This window comes from Rhinolophus sinicus, chromosome 2 (genome assembly GCF_057876585.1).
Source record: "Rhinolophus sinicus isolate RSI-liver-muscle chromosome 2, RSI-T2T, whole genome shotgun sequence".
NCBI lineage: Eukaryota > Metazoa > Chordata > Mammalia > Chiroptera > Rhinolophidae > Rhinolophus > Rhinolophus sinicus.
Genome location: NC_142502.1, coordinates 7,027,946 through 7,047,898, shown reverse-complemented (window position 1 = coordinate 7,047,898; position 19,953 = coordinate 7,027,946). Strand labels below are relative to the sequence as shown.

Genomic DNA, 19,953 nt, shown 5'->3' with positions numbered 1-19,953 from the left:
CCAACTTATTTATTACGTGCTTCTTTTGTACAGATTGTCCAAATTGTCAGCCAGAGGAAATCCTTTCCACTTGTGGGACATTAAGACACTCTGGCTTCACCTGAAGCTGATTCCAGGATAAGACAGCCAAGTGTTGCCAACCCCACAGAAGGGCACGGAGTCCTCCTGCAGGTAGGTCTATATACAGGAGAACCAAGTTAACCCCTAACGAGAATGATTATGGGCGCCCACGTAAAACGTGAAGGAGCTTGTGAAGCCAGGGAGAACAAAACCACACATCTGAACCACCCGCATGCCTGCAGTTGGTAGAATTCGCGCATTCTCGCCAGTGGGATTCCAGTCCTGGGCTGAACACGGGACATTCTATCACTCCCACTTTTCATTTACTCGAAAAATACTTAAGTTAAAAAAAACCAACACCCGCCCCCAAAAAACCAAAAACATCATGACAGAAACTACAGGGCCGGCCCCTTGGCTCAGGTGATTGGAGCACCATACTCCCAATGCCAGGCTTCCAGTTGGAGCCCACGGGGGCCAGTGAGCTGCGCCCTCTGTAGCTAAGGTTGTGAACAACAGCTCTCTGTGGAGCTGGGCTGTGGTGAGCAGCCAGAGCTTGTCCTGAGCTGCTGTGGGCTGTGGTGTGCTGAAACGTGTTGCCATGCGCTGCCGTGGGCTACCCGGTGCCACCATGAGTGGCCGGCAGCCAGCGTGAGTGGCTGGTGGCCATCGTGAGCAGCCGACAGCTGGCAAGAGCTGTGGTGTGAGCATTGGCCCAACAACCAGTTGGACCTACGACCAGTGACCAGCTGCCACAACCCAGGATAGCGCAAGGCTCATAACACCAGCATGGGCCAGGGAGCTGTGTCCTACACAACTAGACTGAGACACAACGGCTTGAACTGGAGTGGGGTGGGAGGTGGAAGAAATGAGGGGGAAGAAAATACAACACTGGCGTGTTCACAGAAGGGTCTGAGATGGTGGTGAGATGCGTGTGTCTCCCTCACTGGGTTCTCTGGTCCCGCCTTCTGCCTGGGTTCCCCACTGCCCGGCTCCGCCAACGGGGCCCCCCCGCGCCTGCGCCAAGAGGGCGGTGGGCGGGCCGACCCGCAGTTCCGCCCCCCGCGATAGTCTATCAGCGGTGGGAAAGGCTTTGCCTCACTCGGCGGCAGCATCGGGACCACAGCAACGCGTGAAGTGGTCCTGTGGCAGGATGAGTGCAGATTCGGTTGCCGTGGTCATTGTCTCGGCGGCGAGGACCGCCATAGGTGAGTGGCTGGCGCGCCTGGCGCGGCCGCGGGGACCCCGGGGACGCCTGGGACCCTCAGAAACGCCTCACGACCCCCCCCCCTCCGCGCGGCCGCCGACAGCCCCGCCCCCCGTCCGGTGTGGGTCTTTCCTTTCCGCGTGCTGATTGGCTCCCCGGGTAGAGCCACCGAGCCGTCCGACTCTCCCATTGGCTGCCGGAAAGAGGCGCTCCCTCGCGAGCTCCCTGCTCGGTCACGTCAGCCCTGTGGCCGTCGGCGTGGTGGCTGTAGGGGCGGGGCTGCTAGGTGGTCTCAGCCGGAGCGAGGGTCAGGGGAATTGCTCGTCGGACGAGGATTACTGCAAATTGTCTCCGTCTCATTAGTGCTGCAGAGTTTTCAAAGCCCTTGGAGGCTCGGGAGGGTCGCCTGCTTTTGTTAGGGAATCATGGCCCATCCTCTGGAATTTGAGGCAAGGACGGGCAAACTTTCCGCGGGTCCCCGACTTCCCGAGCTCTGGGACTCGCCGGCCCGGGTCTCGGTTGCTGCGAGTCACACGCGCTCCGCTTTCAACCCAGACAAGCTGCGGTGGGCGCCTGTGCTGGGGGGAAAGCCGGGTCTGCCCGCGCCCCGCCGTGGGCGGCCCCTTCATCGCCCTCGCGTCCCCTTCTGTTCTAGGCAGCTTCAATGGTGCCTTGTCCACCGTTCCTGTCCACGACCTGGGCGCGGCCGTCATCAAAGAAGTTCTGAAAAGGGCCGCTGTGTCTCCCGAAGAGGTGTCAGAGGTCATATTTGGACATGTGTTGGCAGCAGGTAACTCAGTGACTCCGGCGGGGGTCAGGTGTATTAGAAGCAGCCCACCAACGACCGGCTCCCTCCCGCCCCAGCTTACGGTCTTGCGTCCACATATTTGCTTAGGGAGTTTCTTCTGTTGGAATGCTTTCTGTCGCCTCTCTGCCAAGTCTGAGAATAGCTTCTCTCTGCTCAGTGTCTGTAATATGCTTTTCGTGAATGAATCTAGACGACCATCTTCCACTTTCCTCTTCATTCTTTAGAAGCAGGGCCAGCCTGACCCTTGGGCGAGGATGCGCCACCCTCCATATTTCCCGAAAGGGTCACACATTCAATAAAAAATGCATTGATTTCCTCTTTTGTGCCCTGCACTGTGCTATGTGCTGGGACTAGGGCTCCAACAACACAGGTAACGTCCTCCCCCCCGTGGGTCTCCTGAGCTGGTTAGGTAGGTTGTGCTTCATCTCCTCACAGAGAGGGTAGACCATTCCTGGGAGGGGCGTAGGTGAGTCACCCATGTGCTTCAATCTCGTCTGGTTTGATAAACCAGCAACCCCTGACAATTCCTAATTAGTTAATTATAACTAGTTTCTTGTTCACTTGGTAGCATAAATTCTACTTATTTGTAGCGATATTACGTCATGCTCAGTAACAGCCGACCTTTGTCCTTACCCTGAGACCTGTCCATTTTTCTTTGTATTTACTTTGTAGTTTTGTGATTCTTCTTCCCAATTCTCCTGTCTCGACTTGTCCCTCTGGGCCTAAGGTCACAGCTTACCACTTTCTCATTACTCTTCAAGGCTTTAAGTATGAGTACCACCCTCAGGCTGGCTACCTCAGTCACTCCGTCCTTCCCAAACCCCTGACTCAGACTTACTCAGTTGTCTAGGGTACTTAACTACTGGTTTCTCTGTTATCTTTTCCACCTCTCACCTCTATAATATTTCCACATAATTATAAAAAAAATAATAGCTATGTTTATCGAAGTCCTGCTAAGTGCTGGGCCTTAAAGCACTGTGCTTAGTGCTTGCCTTTCATTACCTTATTTAATCCTCTCAGTAAGTTTATTGGATTGGATTATCTCCATTTACAAATGAGTAAATGAGGTTTTGAGAGATCAAGTAACTTTTCCAGGGTCACAGTTTAAAGTGGAGCTAGCCCTTGAACCCACATCTGTCCTCCTTAAGCCCAGGTACCCTCCACAATCACATAACAGATATTTACTGAGTACCTGCTATGTGCCAGGTACTGTTCTATCAGCAAGCGATAAGCAATGTTCATATCAGATAGAAAGCCTCGTTCTCATGGAGCTCATGAGAATGATGACTAAATGCTAGACTACTAATTATGTTCAATGCTCATTTGTTAACTCTAAGTACCTGAAGACGGGGATTATGAATAAATACATAAAAGTTTTATGAGGAGTTATTTACTTAAATGCATGTATACGAAGTATGATTAAACAATACAGTAATAAAATGATTACAGTAAAAGACACATTGCCGTTAATCCTTAAAGTGCTCCCACTTGCTTGGAGCACACTTATCCCATCATTCTTGCCACATTCTAAAGCAGTTCTGGAAGTCCTCTTTCATGAGTGTCTTTAGTTGTGTTGTCATGGCTGCTTCGATGTGCTGAATCATTTTGATTTTGGGGGAAGAGCCAGAAGTCGCACGGTGCCAGATCCAGTGAATAAGGTGGATAAGGACACACCGTGATGTGTTTATTTATCAGAAATTGCTGTACCAGAAGCGATGTGTGACACGGAGCATTGCCATGATGGAGGATGATTTATGGCACTTTAAAATACACCTTCTCAACTGTAACTCGTATCTGCCTGACTGTACCGAACAAGTTGAAACTTGTCATACACTGTTACTGAGGTTCGATGTGCTGCTTCCTATATTGAAGATCCCTACCTTTCTGTTGTATGGCACTCGGTAGCAGCATTCACCATATTTTGTATTCACGATGTAAAGTGTCCATGTCACACATTGCTTCTGATACAGCAGTTTCTGTCAAATAAACATGCTGTGTCCTCATCCATCTTATTTACCGGATCTGGCACCGTGTGACTTCTGACTCTTGCACAACGTCAAAATGACAATGAAAGGTAAACGTTTTGAATCGATTCGCAGTATCGAGGCAGACATGACAGCGCAACTAAAGACATGAAAGAGGACTTCCAGAGCTGCTTTAGAAAGTGGCAAGAACGATAGGATAAGTGTGTTTGAAGTGAGGGGGTGTATTTTTGAGGGGGATTAATGGCAATGTGTTTTTTACTATAATACAATTTTTTAAATTTACATTCACCATATTCTTTGACTACATCTCATAATTCATTGTAGCTTAAAAAGCAGGAACCTTAAATATTGTCTTATTAACTAGGGTCCTATAAGTTTAATTCAGAGAATATTTTGATACTATTTTTTAAAATATTTTTCCTGCAGCTATTCTCAATGTTTAGTTTTTAGTTTCTAGCCTAATCCCAGATTAATAACACTATGATCTCTAAAAATCTCTAAATTTTTGTCAATGACACATTTGCTAGTTTTTTTTTTCTCCAACAAACTCACCAAGGAAAGGGGCTAAGTATGGATATATCTGGAATTTGCAATAGTGTATAAATATAAATTGTATAAACATTGACCCTGTGATAACAGATAGTGGTGATTGAGGATGTTTGAAACTTTCAAGTCCGTCCCCCTTTCTGCTTCTTTGATTAAATTAAGTGTGTGATAAGTTTCTTCCCTGAAGGAATCCCCCACAGTTGACTTCTAGAAATGTGTTTGTCAGTATTCATGTTGTACATAACTTGTTACATAACCAGTTAAACATGATGTGGTGAATATTAAGCAAGAAAACAAGTGCATCTTGTCTGAGGTTTACCTCTAAGTATTCCTCTTACCTTCCCAGCTATCTTAAGCCATGATCACAGAAGCACACAGCCTAATTAGAAACATGAACAATTCCCACATTCTGCCCTGTCTTTACAAGGGAGTGTGTGTATATTCAAGCCCTATCAAAAGGTCAAGAAGACAGTTCCTTCTTAACAGATGAAGAAAGCTTATATCCATAACGTGTAGAACAGCACAAGATAATACCTATTTAAGGCTAGACTATGACAGATGTCGAGTGTACATAGACCTTTTTGCCTCTGGTGGAGTTGGGCTTGGATTGGCAGTGGCAGGTGACCCAGCTGGCAGTCGCCTGATTTTGCATATACTTCTACCCAAACATTTTATTTTTCGCTGTGATTACTATGTGTTCCTTCTTCTAGGTTGTGGACAGAATCCTGTTCGACAAGCCAGTGTGGCTGCAGGGATCCCCTACTCTGTTCCAGCATGGACCTGCCAAATGATTTGTGGGTCTGGCCTAAAAGCCGTGTGCCTTGGAGCACAGTCAATAGGGATAGGAGACTCCAGCATTGTGGTTGCAGGAGGCATGGAAAGTATGAGCAAGGTAAGGCCTCTGAAGAGACGGTTTTCACTGACCTCTTGCAAATAAGTTCATGTCCATGCCATAGCGGAGTAAATTGATGCATATCAGAGTTGGAACCAAACAGTAAACAAATAAACAAAAAATGGATTCAGCTTTGAGCCCTACCTGAATGTAAATTACTTTCAACTTCGATGGGAAATCAAGATTGAAGAAAAAGCCTATCAACCAGTGTGATCAGAACAAAATAGTTTTTCTAAAATGTTACCAAAGTGTCGGATACTTTCTGAGGTATGCCTATAACATTAGTTGGTAGATATCCTTGGTCTTACATTTCTTACTCATTGAGAGGAAAAGTGAGAGACAGATATTGCCACTTACCTTCCTGCATGTGACAGGGAGGACCCCAGGGACTACATTTTGTTGACCTTTGGGAGACATAGAATGTAGAAAAGAGGACCATGGAGTGGTGAGGTGCCCTTCTCAAATAGGTTTTCCAGGTGGCGTTTGTTTCACTAAGTTCCATCGCTCCAAGTGGCACAGCGGAAAAGGAGGTTTACCTCTTTAAGTTACCCTCTTATCTTCCCAACTATCTTAAGGCACGATCACAGAAGCACACAGCCTAATTAGAAATGTGAACAATGCCCATGTTCTGCCCTGTCTTTACAAGGGAGTGTGTGTATATTCAAGCCCTGTTTCCTAATATAGTTCAGGGTCTGACCTGGGGCTCTCTTGGGCAGAGGCCAACTCAGCTCAGGCATTGCTGAGGCCCAGGAGAGAGTAGGCTGAAGGTAACCAACACAATCAGAGTGATTCTGAGGTGACCCAACTAATATCTGTAGTACTTTATGAGGTGCTTGCTTTTATACCTGCAGTCACCACAGCTATTATAGGTGGATGGTGTCATTCCCAGTGAAATACGCTGAGGCCCAGAGCCAGGATTCAAATACAGGTCTCTGACTCCAAGTTTTCCCATTGTATTATACGTGCTATTACATTGGTAGGAGTTAACAGGACTCCCTGTCCAGAAATCCCTCCCCATCAGTTAATTAAACAACCTGATTATTCTCACTGTGGGCATACATCTCCCATCAAAATAAGTATCACATTGTTAGCGTCACTTAAGCCCTTAGATGAGCTCTTCATTTAACAGATAACTAGTTGCCTCTTTGGAAAGAATAAAGGAAGTTCTTAAGGAAATAGGGCACAGAAGGGATAGGTTTGATGGGAAGTGTACAGGTAGGAGACTAACAGGTTCCCAAGAGTAGGCAGGGTGGAGAGGTCTGCTGATTCCAGCGCTTTTTGGGCCCTGGACCCTAGGTGAGGAAGAGGATGGGCCAGACCTGGGGAGAAGGGTCACAAGGGGGACTAGCTGAGGACTGAGGGACCACTGGGTAGTTTTGAGTGGAATCCTAAGGGAAGGAGTAGTTACAATCAAGCCTCAATCCATATGTATTGTTTCCAGGCTCCTCACTTGGCTCACTTGAGGACAGGAGTCAAGATGGGGGAAACACCACTAATTGACAGTATCCTCCATGATGGGCTTACGGATGCATTTCACAACTATCATATGGGCGTTACAGGTAAGGCAGACATAGTCGAAATCATATTTACTGTAAAAAGGTTAAAAATCATATAGTAATTGACTTCACAGGTGCTTTTCTCATTAAGGATAGGGACAATGTCCTAATCGTTTTGCATCCCTGATGACACGGACAGTTTCCCTTTGATGAACTGAAGTGAGGAAATAACCCTTTATCCTTTGTGAATCCTTGTTTATTAGGGAATTTTAGGAGGTGGGAAGTACCTCAGAATTCTTCTGGATCAATGTCATTTTACTAGATGAAGAAAACAAGGGCTCACAAATTGTGGTTTTGTGGTAGAGGCAGTATCAGAGATAAACGAGTATGTCTGGTACCTAACTGTATTGTTTGCATTACACAATCAGGTCTTCATTAGTCACCCATCTAGAAGGCTTCTGTGGCCTAGGTTTAAAGAAACAAACCCTGCGAGTTTGAGCACCTTGCTCAAAGGTATGTGGCCATGAGTCTGGGTCATTGAGCAATATAAATTATGGCTGAGATAATAGAAAAGGGCAAGATTCCAAGCAGAGGGAACAGTGTGCAAATCCAAAGAGGGAGGGAAGGGTGTGGAGATGTGGGTAACTGAAAGGCTCAAGGCATCTCCACCACTGCGAGTGAGAGCCACAGCAGAGAAGACTGGAGGTCACGGGCAAACCATGGAAGGCGCTGTGTGCTGGACCAGTCTTACTTGTCCTAATGTCTGGGCCAGAGTTTCTCAAAGTGTGATACTCCAACTGCCTCAACATCACCAGAGATAGTCATTAAAAATACAGCTCTCAAGCCCTTTCCGAGGTGTCATGAGCTGTTTTGCATCTTTCCAAATGACTGGCCCCTGCTCTCAAAAATATCAAGGTTAAGAAACACAAATAATCTGAGGAACTGTTCCAAATAAGAGGGAACTAGAGATTGACAGTGAAATATGCAGTGCATGGTCCCAGACTGGATCCTGGACTGAACAAATACATTAGCTATAAAGGACATTGTTGGGATGACAGGTGAAACTTGAACATGGACCAAGAATTAGGTACTAGTATTGTTATCGATGTTGAATTTCCTGATTTTGATAGCTGTGGTTTGTGTATGAAAATGGCTTTGTTTGGGGGAAATACTTGAAAATTTAGGGATAAAGGACTATAATGTCTACAACTTTCTCTCAGTTCAGAAAGAGAATGCTGAAGCAATAGGGGCAAAAATAAACAATCGGTGAACCTGCACAAAGGAAATTTCTGAGTTTAAAATTATACACAAAGGAAAAGAGAGGAAGAGGAAGCAAAAAAAGAAAATGGCTTGAGTCACTGCAACATTTCCATTGCCAGTGGGAGGCAAGATTGCCAACACACACGTCTCAGCCCACCAGTGAGCCTGCTAGTGTTGGGGCGGGGTCAGTGCTTGTTTAGATGTGACAAACTTGAGCTACCAAAAGCCAGTTCCTGAAAATGTGTATTGCTTTGATTTTTTCTTTCACAGCTGAAAATGTAGCCAAAAAATGGCAAGTGAGTAGAGAAGAGCAGGACCAGGTTGCAGTTCTGTCCCAGAACAGGACAGAGAGGGCACAGAAAGCTGGCCATTTTGACAAAGAGATTGTACCAGTTTTTGTATCTTCTAGAAAAGGTGGGTAAATCATGATTTAAACATTAGCATTGTTGTTTATAGGGAAGAGGAATATATCCAAAAGAATAATATATGGGACTTTATAAATTGTCTTAGTTATATCTTGCAGGTTGCAAAGAAAAGATATATCCTGCATACACTTGAATGTGGGTGTGGGTGGGGGGGGTGTTTATGGGGTGAGGAAACATGGGAAGTTGTGCCAGCATAGAGCGGGTTTCATGAGAAAGAGGAGCATTGGCTCATGGGTGTCAGGAGGCATCAGCTGACCTTTTGCCCTTGCAGGCTAAGTCTCCGCAGAAGTAAACATCCATTACCTCCTGTTGCTTCTGTGTGCGTTTCATATTTCTTGGGTAGACCTTCTCGGGCCACTCTGCTATCACCTAATAGAGAGTGCTCCAGTCAGTTCTATTACTGATAACTGACATCTCTTATGAGATTGGCTTTGACACTCCCCCATCCAGTCCGTTGTAACCAGCCAAGTCCTATATCCCAAACCATAGCAATATTTTGTACAAAGAACTGATGGTAACTAACTTCCTCAGAAAGAGCTATGGATATGGAAATTATTTTTATTAGTGTGTTGTTCCTATTGCAATGAAAGTATTTCTAAATAAATCTTTCTTCCAAATAAAAATCTTAAGGTATCATGTCTGAGGAATCTACCATTCCTAGCATGCTGACTACCATTGGCTCTAATTAGCCAATTGATTTTCCTTTTTTCAGGTCTTACTGAAGTTAAAACAGATGAGTTTCCTCGCCATGGAAGCAACATAGAAGCCATATCTAAGCTAAAGCCTTACTTCGTTACAGATGGAACAGGAACAGTCACCCCAGCTAATGCTTCCGGTTAGATTTTCTGTTGGGCTGTTGGGGGAATCCCAAATTCTACCAAGTTAATACCTTTTTAACAGTTTCATCTCATTAGCTATTTATGTGCAAATTATTCTAAGACCTTGTTTTAGCTGCTTTATAGGAAAAGGTCATAGATCGTATTTTATTAATTTCTCCATATTTATTGACAACTATATATGCTGAAATAATGGATACGGTTTCTGTGGTTTCTCAGTATCTTACCCAGACGTACATATGAAAAAGCAAATTAGGGAACCTCTGAGTTTACCTTTGTACTTTTCCAATACCGGAAACTCCCAGTACCTCCTGTGAGGTCCAAGCTGTCTTTCATTTCGTTAGTCTCCCCTCCCCCACTTCTTTTCTCTTTCAACTTTTTCTCCCATTGGAATGTTCTGTGGTCAGTTATGTCATATTGCCCAACTTACCCTATTAAACTACACTGTAAAGTCCAAAATATGGCAAATGGCTTTGCCAAATGTGTTAATAATTTAATTCGTGTCTTCAGGTTTTAGAGAAAGTAGACACAGGTACATAAGTTAACGAACATTATTTTAGAAATCAAGACATTCATATTTTACAGGAGTAAATGATGGTGCTGCAGCTGTGGTTCTTATGAAGAGGTCAGAAGCTGATAAACGAGGGCTTACACCTTTAGCACAGATAGTTTCCTGGTCACAAGCAGGTGTGGAACCTTCTGTTATGGGAACAGGACCAATTCCAGCAATAAAGCAAGCTGTGAGTGTGTGTAATGTTGGTGTCTGTCCTTTAGTTTGTTGATACCTTTTGGAGACTACAAGACCAGTAATGTTATTCTGTATTAAGTTCTGCCCTTTATACTGGGGGTGCCAAAAAATATGTATACAAGTGGACACTTGGGTCAATGTTGCTCAAGCAGTGGTTCGCCGTAATCAGAAGTGTCTGGACGCTGATGGTAACCACTTTGAGCAACCCTTGTAACTGCAGAAGTTAAACGTGACTTATATTCATCTTTTTTTGATATATATTATTACAATTTTGTTTTCCTTAAAATGTACATACATTTTTTTGGCCCCCTTTGTACTTTGTCAGATCCTTTCCACTTCAAAATGGCAGGTTTGAGCTGGATTTTGTTTTCGTATTTATTCCTATCAGGTTTCATTTGCTTTGTGTCCCTTTTGGTAGTCTTCCTATTAGCCTTAAATGAGCTCATATCAGTCTCTTTACTTTCCCTCCCACAAAAGCAGCCAAGTACAGTTGGATCATATGCTTTTTAGAGGAACTGATTCTGCTAGATCACCTTTCACACATAACAGATGTTACTGGTTCAAAACTGAAGATAGTTTAGAATTTCCAAGAGTTTATCCTTAACCTATTAGAATTGGTGTCACCAAGGCAAAATGTGTTACTAGGCTGCTGTAGGAACAACCCAGTGGGTTTTTAGAGATCCTTCAGTATCACACAGCATATTCTATAGCTACAATGAAGAATGGTTCCACCTGAGTTTTTAGACCTTTTCCATTAATCTTTCCTTTAGGTTGCAAAAGCTGGTTGGTCACTGGAAGATGTGGATGTGTTTGAAATAAATGAAGCCTTTGCAGCCCTCTCTGTTGCAATAATTAAAGAACTCGGATTAAACCCGGAGAAGGTAAACGTGAGCAAGCACTCCAGAGAGCTTGCAAATGAACATTCCCAGTATCAGTTTAAGATTGTAAACAGCAAACCATGTGTAAGGAGTTAGGTAGTATGTCCCGAGTACTGGCTATACAGTGACAAGTACTGGCTATACAGTGACGGGTGGCTACTAAGTTCCTGTTGGAACCAACCAGGGAGTTCACTTATTTTGTTGCTTCTGAAGGCAAAACTCCTTGGTTGCATGAGTTTACTTCTATCACTAACAGGGCATTTTAAACCTTTTAATCTAATTAAGGGAAGGTAGTCAGGACAGGTGTCACAGGTATAAATCAGTTCCAAAGCATTAAAATACTGAATTTGAAAGGGTAGCTGATTTACTGGTATAACATTAAGAGGAAAAAGTAGGATTTTAACCCCATATTCATAGAATAAATATCTTTTTCCCCCTTAGCTCAACATTCAAGGAGGGGCTATAGCCTTGGGCCATCCTCTTGGAGCATCTGGCTGTCGGATCCTTGTTACCCTGTTACACACAATGGAGCGAAAGGCTGCGCGTCGTGGTGTTGCTGCCCTGTGTGTTGGGGGTGGGATGGGAATAGCAATGTGTGTTCAGAGAGGATGAAACTGCTTAACAATTAATCATGCTCATTACTAAGCCTGAACCTCACTTCTTTCTAAACTAATAAGGCACGAGGTTATATGAAATCAGAGGACCAATGTGAAGATGGAAGCCATCTCCCACTTCACAAGAACCCAAGGTTTGACAGCTCATTGTACTTTAATGTGTAATACGGAAGGTACAAGACAACTGCAGCTAACATTGTTATAAATAAAAGAAATCTGATCAGTCATCAAGGGCTCCTGAATGAACAGCATCTTCATAACCTCCGTGTTTATCATCTTTGCTTTCTGGATGTAATTTAATAAGATCATCAATCCGAAGAATGGTAATTGCAGCTTCTGTTGCAAATTTCAAGCTCTTTACTTTAACTATGGTTGGTTCAAACACACCTGCTTGTTTGTTGTCTCGAGGTTTACCATTGACCAGATCAAGACCAATCCTACAATTTAGGAAAAAAAAATACTGTTAAATGGCCTCTTATATAACACATTCTCATTTCATTCCTTTAATTTTAATTGATTAGGTGGCTCATTAATTCCAGCTACTTCTTATGTCAATCTTGGGACTTTATGGTAGATCCCTTTAAGACGAAAGTAGCCAATTATAAATAACAAAATCAGCACTGAATTGCAGAAAAGCCTAGATGATAGTCTCAACATCATTTAGCATCTTAAATAGCCTCCCCTCTACCTCTGTGAGACTGTGCCGTAGGTGAAGTGACTCCCTAGAGGTCAGGATAACCTAAGACATCAGTGCTAATAAAATCACTAGAAAACTGATATATGATACACAGGTGACAATGAAAAACAGAGAAGTCGTATACTTACCATTTTAGATTTTTGCGTTCTGGGTTGACTTGAGCCTCATTATGAAAAGCTCTTAACTTTGCAACCAGATCAGTGGAATCCTGGGCAGCATTAACTGCCAGTGTATTAGGAATAACAAGAAGAGACCTTGCAAACTCTGCAATAGCAAGCTGTTCCCGAGAGCCCTAAGAAGAAAGAAAATGTGTCTTCACAAAAAGAAAATTAAAGCCCACAGCAGCAGATAAGATCTCAGATGAAGTATACTGCCAAAACGCTCGAGATGTTCTTACCATGCTGGTTGCATAGTTTTCGAGGTATATGGAAAGGGCTGCTTCTACTGCGCCCCCACCTGGAACCACAGATTTTGACTCCAAAACTCTCTTCACCACACAAAGAGCATCATGTAAGGAGCGCTCCATCTCATCACACATGAAATCGTTTGCCCCACGTAAGATAATGGACGCAGATGTACGAGCCTTAGTGCTATTAAAAAAAAATAAAGTGAAATTCTTAAAAGTACTTTTCTAAAATAAGTCTACAGAGGAATTCACAGTAAGCACCCTGATTAAATTCTGCTTCTGTGACATGTGGACATGATAGCAATGTCTAGACCACGCAGAAGAGATGAAACAGTTATTCCACCTCAATTTACTGTGGCCCAATGTTTTTTTATCCCATGCGTATAACTGCTCATATCACTGAAAGACTACAGCAGCAAATAAATGGGAAGGTGATCCATTTTGATTCATTAACAAAATCTGTATAGCTTTATAATTTCGAAAGCTCTTACTTTTTGATCAAGATCAGTTCATCATCACAAATTCTCTCCTGTACCACCTCTTCTGCTTGTCCCAACATGGAGGCTTCAAAAGTTTCTTCGCCTTCCAAATTGGCCAGGGTTGACAGAATAGTTGCTATTAAGGTAATTACAAAGATCTGTGAATATTGTTCTCCCATGAATATTTTCATATCCTTTCTTAGATTCAGAAACATTTGTAATAGTGACATAATTATTAGGTTGGTGCAAAAGTAATTGCGGTTTAAGTGATTAAAAATTGCAAAAACCACAATTACTTTTGAACCAACCTAATATTTAAGGTTTTTAGTTAGATGTCAAGCTTTGTCCTAAGTTGGAACTGTCATTTTGAGGTGAAAAAAATTCCAGTCACATGAAAAATGACTCTAGAAATATATTTGTAACACAAATCATTAAAAGGAGAAGTAAAAAATGGTTGTTTTTGAAACTGCTTAGTGCTGACATTCCAATATGAAGAGATGGTCACAAAGTATGTCTGAGATGGCAAAAGACATACCTCCAGAAGCTTTAGCAATGCGTTTAAGATCCTTTTTTAAAACTCTTCTAATTGCCATAGCGCCAGCCTCCACAAAATACTTGAGACACATGTCATCAATTCCCCCAGTGGTTAGAATAACATTGGCACCAGTTGCCAGGATCTTCTGGATTCGCTCCTTGGTGATATCTGATTCTCTGCAGATAAAGTATTTGAGTTGTAACCAAAAGTTATCTTCTGCATTTATATAACATAGCTCTAACTTCCATTAAATATGTTTCACAAACAACTGCAGATTAAATTATATTAACCACCCATTCCTTTCTATGACCAGAATTTAAATCAGTCCAATTACAGAGAAGTTCAAGGAATTAAAAATTACCACTCAGGTCTCACTTTCCCCCTTTTGAGCTCCTAACCGAGAATTAGAAAGGAAACCATGTCCCTGCCTTCAATGATCTAGCAGGGAGGCAGACTCAACCCAGTCCCGGGCAAGTGTTTCTACAGTGGAATGCAGAGATTATACACAAGAAGCAGAAATGCAGCCTGGCAGGAGGGACAAGGAAAGTCTAAAGGCCTGGAGTCAAGAGGGGTCCAGAGTTAAAATTGCAGTTAGGACCAAAAAATGAAGAACCTTGTAGGTGTGTTGAAGAGTCTGGACTAAGTTTAATATTTTAAACAACAGTATTATCAAATCTGTTTTCAAAAGGATCTCCTGATGTCATTGTAGAAACTGCAATGGAAAGGTGAAGGACAGGAAAGGAAACAATAATTGGAGATACAGATGACCAAAACAGAGAAGTCTAAGTATGGCTTGGGTAACTGGGAGGTTCAGCCAGTGACTCCTGGAGTAAAATAAATCCTGATAGGTTGGGGGCAGTATGAGAGTTCAGTTTTATCTGAAGCCCCTGTGTTATTTATTCAGGTGAAGCTATCAGGAGGCAGGCAGACATACCGTGTTTCTCCGAAAATAAGACCTAGCTGGACAATCAGCTCTCGTGTCTTTTGGAGCAAAAATTAATGTAAGGCCCCGGTCTTATTTTATTATAATATTAAGTCCAGGTCTTATATAGGACTGGATCTTACATTAATTTTTGCTCCAAAAGACGCATGAGAGCTGATTGTCCGGCTAGGTCTTATTTTCGGGGAAACACAATACTACCTGCTTGATCACCTGCACTGTTAACCATGAGATGCAGTGCTCATTTTTGTTAGTTTACCATCACCTGCTCTAACAGAAGCGTGATTTACAAACACCCCTTTTCAAAGTCAAAAACAATCTCTCAACATACCTCTGTCTAATCTGGTCCAGTTTTTCAGGGTCTGTAATAACTACCTGTACACCAAGCTTCATTTTTGTTTTCTGCAGGCTGAAGTCAAGGCAAGCAATTTTTGCATTAACTATTCTCTTGGGCATGCCTGTAATTGAATATAATATTAAGTTCCTTTATAGTAACTATTAATGCTACATTTTATAACATCTATCCTTAAAATGTAATAAAAAGCAGCAAAAATATTAAACTATGTTATATGTAAACACAAATTCAGATTTTGTTACATTAAGCCTTAGAAACAAATTTTTATGACATTAAACACATGTACTTCTAACTTGCATTTCCCCCAAGTTATAGGTGCTTAAGTTACTTAAAGAGAAACTGACAAAGTGATATCGTTTCCTTTTTCCCTGGGCTTCCTTAAAGAACAGGAAGTGCACAGCTTGGCGAGTTCACCTGAAGATGAACGGTATGCAGTCCACAAAAAGCTGATTTTAATCTTTAGTCCTCTTGTTATAGGGCCCAATCCCGAGCCTTACCCTGGGATCCCACCACACAGTTGAGTGCATAGCCATTGATGAGCAGGCTCTCCATCTGACTTCTCCCGTGGGCTTTCAGAATATTAATGGAAGTGACTGGATAGCGAGGCTGGCCTCTTGCATCTGTGTATTTAGTAGCAAGTACAGCATCTACTACCATATTAGCAAAGAAATCACCATTCCTAAGGCAACAGTTAAGGAGAACAGACTTGGAATGGACAATGTGTGCACATGAAAATCAAGGGTAATTCAAAGGCACTTCCTTTTTTGCAATCTCATCAAAGAAATAAGCATTATTCATGCCACCAAAATGCTAGAGTACTATCTGCAATTCATACTACTTTTACACACACTTTACCTTTTCCCCTAGAAAAGCAGGGAAGGGAACAAGCAATTTCAATACAGCATCACCTGGCACAAAACCAACGCCAAGTTCTTTATGGACCATCACAAGGATACATTCCAATGACTTTGGATGACATGGATGTCTTAGCAGCATTAATCAGGCAATCCCTTCCAAGATCATCTGTGTTAATAATTAGATTTTCACTGATATAACGCACTGCTTCCCTGTGAGGGAGAAAACACTTATAAATTCATTACTCAAACTTTTATCAGGGTCAAAACGTCATAAACACCAATTTTCTGTTCAGCCATTTCATATAGGGGGAGGACACAAATAACTCCTCCCTCTTCAGATCATGGCAATCTTAATCTATCCCATAAGCATAGCCACTAAAATCTATCATTAGGAGAAAATGTGGTAGTCAAATGGGAAAAAAAAGACTCTGATACTGGCTCTACTTCAAATATTACTACCTAAATGCTAAAATACAATTTTCCCAAAATAAAATTTAGTCATCAAACATTGAACAGTTTCCAATTATTACATCAAATAACACAAAATTATCTCCAAATGCAGACAATCTTACTTGCAAGCAAGTCGATAGCCACTAATAACTGATGTGGGATGAATTTTCTGTTTGACTAGTTCATCTGCATTTTTAAGAAGTTCTGCTGCAATAATTACCTGTTGAGAAAACATTCATTGCTCTAATATTAGTCTGTCACTCAACATGCACAATGCATATGTAAAAACACCAAAATGATCAGATATTATTCACCGGAATGGTGATGGCAGTGAAATGAATAACTAATTATTAGAAACTTGAAAAAAGATAACTAGTGTTCAATACACAAATGGCCATAGCCAGAAAAATGTTCTGGCTAATAAACTAGCTTTGCAGTAAAATAGTAAAGGACTATATTATATATCCATTACCTTTAAAGATTAAGTATACAACAGACGCTAAATGAGTCTAACTACTCAAATGACATGTACTATGGTAGGTTATTTATTACCTGGTTTATTTTAAAAATCATACAAAGACATTAAATTTTTTTTTTTAAATTAAAAAGACTTCATTAATTCTGGCTGCTTCTTCCAGGGGGAGGTTATAATCATTTTATTAAAAAAATCATAAGTTACTTGGTCAAAGACTATTATTATTTCAGACGAGATAGATTCCGTTCTCTCATGGCTTGCAGTTTAATTTAGAAATACCAACATTTCCTCCCACAAACTACTGTTTGTTTCTTCAGAACAAATTATTATTTGTTCTTCACCAAATAGTGCTTCTACTACATCAATGTGATGATGACCTTGAAGTTTATGTCATGCTATTGATCACATTTTTTCATACTCCCATTTTGAACTCATGAGATTGCCTTGTCAGCATTCAAAATATAAAGACACCTTGTTTTTATAAGCTGGTAACATTTTTCTTCTTTAGATAATTACAAAGGGAAGGCTTTAGAAATTTCCAAGTCTCAGGTCATGGGGAGGAGGGGGACAAGTTTTTAAAAGAAACTACCATGTTTCCCCGAAAATAAGACCTAGCCGGACCATCAGCTCTAATGCATCTTTTGGAGCAAAAATTAATGTAAGACCCAGTCTTATATTATTTAAGACCTAGACTTATAGTAAAATAAGACCGGGTCTTATATTAATTTTTGCTCCAAAAGACGCATTAGAGCTGACTGTCCGGCTAAGACTTATTTTCGGGGAAACACAGTATTAATAAAACTGTGATGTATGAATACTGTTATAGTTGAGGGAAAAAAACTCATAAAACTTGTGGAAACATTTAAAATGAGAGGATCACATTAAATCATCTCAAGTTTCTTTTCTGTTTAAATTGTGCAAACTAGCTATAACCATTCAGCCTTCAAATTGTTTCTGAATCACTACCCAAAAAACACATTAAATTTTCTCCCTCTTAAATATGTAACTTGTTTCTGACTCAGAAGCAAAATAACTCACTATGGCTTCACTTTCTGAAAGTCTGATTTTAGGAAAACAATTAGTATTTAGCCATCTACCGGCAACTACCTACCACAGAGGTAGTTCCATCTCCCACTTCTTTGTCTTGCAGATCAGCTAGCTCACAAAGAACTTTAGCTGCAGGATGTTCTACCTCCAGTAACTTCAGGATGGTGGCACCATCATTAGTAATGGTTACATCCTAAGACATTTACAGGAAAGAGAAAAACAATTATCTTACAGAAACAGGATGTCCTAATTAACACAACCCCATTATGATTGTGGTAAACCCCACCTTTACCACACCATCCTCCAATACCAGCACTCTGATTAAATACAAAGAATTTACACAGCAAAATATTTAAGACCTATTCTCTCTATGTAAAGTAAAAACATAGCTGTACTTACACCAATATCATCCACCAACATTTTATCCAAGCCAACTGGACCAAGAGAACTTTTTACAATATTGGCAATAGAAGCTGCAGCCATAACTGTATAAATGAAGAAAATAATGAAATTAGAAAAATCCACTACTTCAAAGGACAATCATTTCGGCCTGAAGAAAGTAAATGACATCCAACAGCTTCTGAATTTTCCAAATGTACAAATCTGACCTAATTATTTAAAAAATTAGCTATTAAAACTGGCAGTTTTTAAGTCTTCACCTGTGAATCAAAAAAGTGGGAACCCAAAAGTTCTGACTTTACTTCGAATTCATTCAAAACAAAAATTAGCAATCAGATAACAGTAAGACAAAAATTAAGAATCTATCAAATAACGGTAAGACCGACAGGCATCCATGACGTCAAAGTTAAACACTATCAAAAGAGGCTCAACAACAAATGCTTTAACGCGTACTGTTTACTAGAATAAATTCATTTCAAGTAACGCTATGCTAACATCCAACTGAAATTTCGTCTGCTCTTTCTATTTTATGCTGTCAGCGACAGGGGAGGTAAGCACTGGGTCTGGACATGGGGACCCCGGCATCTACTGCCGATAACCGGTAGGGTACAACGGGCAAGCCACTGGCCGTCTGCTCCTCAGTGAAAACGAGCAGTTGAAACTCCTCTTTTCTGGTTAATGGTCCTAAACCGAGACCTAGAGATTGAGAGAGACGCTCCACTGGTTAGAATCGCGGCAAAAGGGGAGCAGAGCAATCGGACCAAAGGAGACTCCAGGCGTGGCCGTCACGTGTCAGGACCGGGGCCTCGCTTCTCAACATCGGGGCCTGAGCGCGCACCGCCAACCACGTCCCTCCGGCGCTGCTCTGAAAAACGTGCGGCGCTCGCTGGCGTTCGTTCCCTACCGGGAGAGGGCGCTGCCGGTCCGCCTAGCAGTGGCCAGGCCGCCGGGGGTCGGACACGCACCCCACCCCTCAGACCCTTTTTTGGGGAGAAAGAAACGCAAGGATTGTAGCCACGGCCCGAGCAGGATGGGCGGGGGTTGGGGGGGACCGCACCGCAGTCGGCCCGACACAGGCCTTGCCCGCACTCACCGTTCTGGGAGCGGATCGCCTCCCCAGTGCTGCGGTCGCCGAACACGGACAAAGGCCCCTCCATCTTCGCGGCAGGGAACACGTCGAGTTTCACTCACACGGCGGACAACTGGCGTCTCGGTCTCTGGGCCGGGAGGCGGCCACACCAGCGGCAGCGACAGCGTGGAACGGGCCTAAGCGCCGCCACAGGGGCTGCTGGGAACGCCGCTCCTCGCGGGGCAGGGCGGGAAAGAATGGGACGGGGCGAGAACTATAGGAAGTGCGAAGCCGGAAGAGGGTTCAGTACTTTCGCCCAATTAGCGAATGAAAGGGACGCGAGGGTAAGAGAACGGAAGTCAGGCTCTTAGACCTCTGGAGGGAGAAAGCGCTCGGGTAAGCTTCCCGCAAGGTACGGGCTGCGCGTGCGCGTTTGCACTTTCTAGCGCCTTCTAGAAAAGGTGGTGCCGTAGGGTGGAGCTTGGCATACGG

At 42.7% G+C, this 19,953-nt stretch overlaps 2 protein-coding genes and 2 non-coding genes across 4 annotated transcripts; 1 reads left to right on the top strand and 3 right to left on the bottom strand.

Moving 5' to 3' along the window:
• The first annotated feature begins 1,107 nt into the window (after positions 1-1,107).
• On the top strand, positions 1,108-11,979 carry ACAT2 (acetyl-CoA acetyltransferase 2). The gene is made up of 9 exons (XM_074333770.2): positions 1,108-1,265; positions 1,920-2,054; positions 5,314-5,495; positions 6,937-7,054; positions 8,522-8,665; positions 9,389-9,511; positions 10,098-10,252; positions 11,031-11,141; positions 11,580-11,979. Exons 1-9 carry the CDS (start codon positions 1,211-1,213, stop codon positions 11,748-11,750), a joined length of 1,194 nt encoding a protein of 397 aa, XP_074189871.1. The 5' UTR covers positions 1,108-1,210; the 3' UTR covers positions 11,751-11,979.
• TCP1 (t-complex 1) lies at positions 11,888-19,625 on the bottom strand. Its single transcript, XM_019749625.3, has 12 exons — positions 19,486-19,625; positions 18,393-18,478; positions 18,058-18,186; positions 16,594-16,691; positions 16,121-16,231; positions 15,662-15,843; positions 15,141-15,267; positions 13,870-14,045; positions 13,347-13,470; positions 12,847-13,039; positions 12,578-12,741; positions 11,888-12,189 (listed from the first exon to the last, which is right to left on the bottom strand). Exons 1-12 carry the CDS (start codon positions 19,547-19,549, stop codon positions 11,973-11,975), a joined length of 1,671 nt encoding a protein of 556 aa, XP_019605184.1. The 5' UTR covers positions 19,550-19,625; the 3' UTR covers positions 11,888-11,972.
• Positions 13,157-13,286, bottom strand: LOC141571975 (small nucleolar RNA SNORA20). Its single transcript, XR_012497009.1, has one exon. It is a non-coding gene; the product is annotated as a small nucleolar RNA SNORA20 (small nucleolar RNA).
• On the bottom strand, positions 16,301-16,440 carry LOC141571981 (small nucleolar RNA SNORA29). The gene has a single exon (XR_012497015.1). It is a non-coding gene; the product is annotated as a small nucleolar RNA SNORA29 (small nucleolar RNA).
• Positions 19,626-19,953: the final 328 nt, after the last annotated feature.

What these genes read in the sequence shown, in the direction of transcription:
- ACAT2 (XM_074333770.2), top strand. Translation starts at nt 1,211, where the DNA reads ATGAGTGCAGATTCGGTTGCCGTGGTCATTGTCTCGGCGGCGAGGACC. An exon ending in TGGACATGTGTTGGCAGCAG is followed by an intron (nt 2,055 to 5,313) that starts GTAACTCAGTGA and finishes TCCTTCTTCTAG; the next exon opens with GTTGTGGACAGAATCCTGTT. An exon ending in GCATGGAAAGTATGAGCAAG is followed by an intron (nt 5,496 to 6,936) that starts GTAAGGCCTCTG and finishes TATTGTTTCCAG; the next exon opens with GCTCCTCACTTGGCTCACTT.
- TCP1 (XM_019749625.3), bottom strand. Translation starts at nt 19,549, where the DNA reads ATGGAGGGGCCTTTGTCCGTGTTCGGCGACCGCAGCACTGGGGAGGCG. An exon ending in GGCTATCGACTTGCTTGCAA is followed by an intron (nt 16,232 to 16,593) that starts GTAAGATTGTCT and finishes TCTCCCTCACAG; the next exon opens with GGAAGCAGTGCGTTATATCA. An exon ending in GAACGCAAAAATCTAAAATG is followed by an intron (nt 12,190 to 12,577) that starts GTAAGTATACGA and finishes CCTAAATTGTAG; the next exon opens with GATTGGTCTTGATCTGGTCA.